At 39.4% G+C, this 4,099-nt stretch overlaps 1 protein-coding gene across 1 annotated transcript; it reads right to left on the bottom strand.

Annotated features, from left to right (window-relative positions):
* Positions 1-4,099, bottom strand: LOC139118407 (uncharacterized). Its single transcript, XM_070681706.1, has 4 exons — positions 3,762-4,099; positions 2,525-2,779; positions 2,217-2,345; positions 1-1,338 (listed from the first exon to the last, which is right to left on the bottom strand). The coding sequence occupies exons 2-4, from the start codon at positions 2,758-2,760 to the stop codon at positions 1,203-1,205; spliced, it is 501 nt and encodes a 166-aa protein (XP_070537807.1). The 5' UTR covers positions 2,761-2,779; positions 3,762-4,099; the 3' UTR covers positions 1-1,202.

Genomic DNA, 4,099 nt, shown 5'->3' with positions numbered 1-4,099 from the left:
TCCATTCACAAACACGTGGGGCTTTTATTGAAAATAAGAAACACTGTATAGACAAGACATCTGTGAACAACATAACATGTGAGCTTCTAACGGCGTTTGATAAGCATTCCATGAGATAACTTAATTTATAAAGTAAATAACAGAAACAACTGACTTAGGCCTATCCCAGGATATAAATTTGTGGCCGTAAATACAGCTGCTTACAACAGTCTTAAACATTGAGGTCACGACTCTAGGCACCGAGACTCGTTAACATGTAGAAGACACGGAACAATAAAAGTGCGGCCATCAACAGGAGCATGGTGTTCGGGCGAATGAAAGCAATCTTGAAAAGAATTTTCTTTATTGTAATAGTGGCATGAATAAACAAAAACCTCACTGGACACACGAGTCACATTGCAAATAGTGTTTTTAGTTCCTCCTTGTAAAGCTGAACGTTATAAACGTCAACCTTTTTGTTCCTAGTCCCTTGAAATTTAAACGACAGTTTTAAAATATCGCTGAACAAAATTGAAGCATGTACATGAAAAAAGCACACAAAGTCAAATAAAAAACATCAAGTGGACGGATAATATTTAGCTTGATTAGTTGTTCAAGGTGTAATAAGAGTAAGTTACACTCTGATTTCACTTGACCATTCAAAACGAACCACGTCTCAAAGAATTGGTGTCGATATCGGTCGAGAAGCAGACCCTATACCTATCCATTTGCACGATCTTGTCGGCCCTTTTGTTTTCGACGTTCGAAAACAGTCCATGTGACCTGCCGGTTTGACGGGCTAGGCAGGCCCGCCATGATTTCGGAGACAACGCAATATCAGTTTTGGTACACATGCAGTACTGTAGTGGGTAATATCATCACTGAGTAAATATACTTAAAGTTTGGCATACTTGCATAAGTTTCATATGATCCGTATTTTACACTCATGGACGAATAAAGTCCCTGTTCCTTTTCATTCAACTGAACTCTGCTGACAATTCTGTTGGCTGCTTCACAGTCTTTCCGTTTACTGGATTACACGCAAAACTTAAGGCAGGTTGTTACTTTGAATATAGTGTCTATGCTTTCAATGATAAAAAGAATGTTGATTAATAATATCAATTATAGAAATGTAATTGGTTACTTTTCTCGTGAATGGTAACTGCTTGCAATGGATTTACTGTGATCAAGAGTACTTCAGATCGCTTAGATCAACTAATTAATCATTCTGTGTAAAACATACAATAGAATACGATCAATAAAGCCACGACGAACATCATGACTGCGAGAGACCCGACGATGATGTAAACCAATATGAGAACCAGTATCCAGCATACTCCTTTACCACCCACAGAATACCTGTAAACGAATGACAGTGTTTCAGCATTAAATGTGCATTTACTTTGTATATAGTGCTGTTGAGAGAGAGAGAGAGAGAGAGAGAGAGAGAGAGAGAGAGAGAGAGAGAGAGAGAGAGAGGAGAGAGAGAGAGAGAGAGAGAGAGAGAGAGAGAGAGAGAGAGAGAGCGACAGACAGAGGGTAAGACAGACAGACAGACAGACAAAGACTGAGAGATAAGACATGGATTGGCAAACAGAATAGAGAAATAATATGGACGAGAGTAAGGCTGAGCAGATACAGTGCAACTTAGAATCCACTGGAGAGAGGTATGAAAGTCATTATAAAGCAAAATGGCAATAAGAGAAAAGAAATAGAGAGTCGAATATTAGAGTATATTCACGGAGTCATGGCACACAAGGAGACAATGGCGGACAAGGATGAAGCAGTGACCTTTGAAGATGAGATGGTCTTAAAGGTTGAATATAAATGATAAGCGGAACAGAACGGTACCAGAGTAGTAATTACATGATGTGTGTCTTTCATAAAGGGCCATTAATGATAATATTTCACCATTTTATTTTGCATGTGAACCATAATTCCTCGTTCTACTCTCCAAAGCATACACAATATTCAGCTTTTCAGGTCAGCTCATACGTGTGTAAACTGCATTGTTATTGTCGAATTAAACGGACTTCTGGTCTGGACTAGAATTCAATTGTAAACATTATACATATAAACGCTAAATTGACAAGCTAAATAGTGGGTGTTTCAACATTCTTTGTGAGTAGACTGAAAGAATCCATCAAAAGTTAGCATTACTGGCCCTTGTACACTTTGCGACAAAAACCGACTTGTTTGGGAGGGATATTTGGATATGCATCTGCAGAGACACTTACCATTTGTGATCCAGATCACATGACCAGGCTGACGCACAGCATTGCCCAAAGGCATTGGCTGGACAGTTATCCGTGCAATCCATGTGACACGGGTTTTCGTAGTTTTCTTCAACCACGACAACGTTCGGTCTTCAAAAACAAACGATCAAATGTACATATAAACAAACAACTCAACAAACCTACGCAAATAAAGGGAATCAAACGATGATTAATTTAGTACTGATTTGCACTTCATCATATTATTTTTGTTGTAGTAATTTTAGGGTGGTTTAGGTCGAGAGTTGAGGGTATTTATGTAAATAACTTACTGTTGTTGCTGTTGTTGGTTTACGACCACGACGGTGTTCTGTTGCTGTTGTTGCTGCATCATTGCAGGCGGTTGTTGGTAGTACGGCTGCGGTTGACCCGGTAAAGGAGGCTGCTGTTGGTATGGTTGCGATGGATACGCCGGTTGGTATTGTTGGGGAGGCGCCTCATTGTAGGCCGGTGGTGGATTCTGTTGACCGGGGGCTGGGTATGCTTGAGGTGGTTGTTCGGTAGCCATGACTATTTTCTTCTTTGTCCTGGCATTCATAGACGAAATACAAAAATAATAATATAATTATGTTTGATGACATGATATGAATTTTAGCAAACTTATTCTGTTTTACGACGAGTTGAAGAATAATCGGCCTTCAGCCTATTACTCGTACACACGTGCAATGTTCTCTCTCACCAGAAATAATTTCTGAGCGCCAAGAAACGTTGACACGGTAGTCTGTTAATATATGTGAGAGATTTACGTTTTCGTTTCAGGCTTGTCAATTATAATTTGTTTATTTTCCGGCCGATATTACAAACTGAAAGGAAGGAATGACGATCGCAAAAGTTGAAGCGTTATGTAAAATGAGTTGCTCACTTACCGTAACGTGACGGAACTATTTGCTCTAATTTCACATCAAATAAGACAGATGGAAACAAAATTGCTCGTATATGTATTTTGCAGAGTCAAACATAGACAGGGAACAGCACGAAGTAACCACCAAAACCAACATCGTCCAAATTTTGCCTTTCCGAATACGCTTCATTTCGGAAGTCTTCTATACTGATACTATACATACGTCACTGTCGTCATTAGATCTTTAAAGGGAGTTGTCAGGATGTCAAGATTGGTGATTATTTGTTTTCGCATTCCAAAATTTGATACCTTTCTATTGGAGATTGCATTCCATGCATACCCCACCCATTCACATACTTTGTTATGTATGGCCACCTTTATGTTAGCATATTTTTTTCTAAAATCGGTAACACCACATAAAGTTATTCTTCATAAAGTTTAGTTTTTCCCATTTTTGATCTCCTGTTCCAAGACCACCCTATATCACACACCACAATATACCGGCTATTCGGCGCACACAGAGCCATAACACCGAAGCTGCGTCAATTAAGCTACGAACAACATGAACGGCAACAATTGTTCACACATAACCATAGTATTTTACAAAACACGCCATAAACGTTCAAAAATTTGAATCAAAATATTCAAATGACAGTGCACGAGCTTACCTTCAACGCAGGTCAATGGAGATACTGAAGACGGAAAACTTTCTTCAGGGATAGTCTGCATATACGTTTCCGAAAGTAACTCCGCAAAACCGTTTCAAACTTACAAGACAACACAGGGCACTCTGTTGGTTTAGTTGCATACAAGCTACTTAGTGTTCGTTGTTGCTATGGATACACCAACAGGTCACGCTTGACAGGAGGGGTACAGTCGGCCTTTGGGTGAAACTGTAGGGTGATATGTCAAACTGAAATACCATCGGTGATATTGAACCAGCTGATAGTGTTGAGCTTGTCCAAACGAAACATTTGAATTATAGGGAAGCATGGAGAGAGACTAT

The sequence above is a fragment of the Ptychodera flava genome, chromosome 19 (genome assembly GCF_041260155.1).
Source record: "Ptychodera flava strain L36383 chromosome 19, AS_Pfla_20210202, whole genome shotgun sequence".
NCBI lineage: Eukaryota > Metazoa > Hemichordata > Enteropneusta > Ptychoderidae > Ptychodera > Ptychodera flava.
This window is presented reverse-complemented; position numbering and strand designations above follow the sequence as displayed.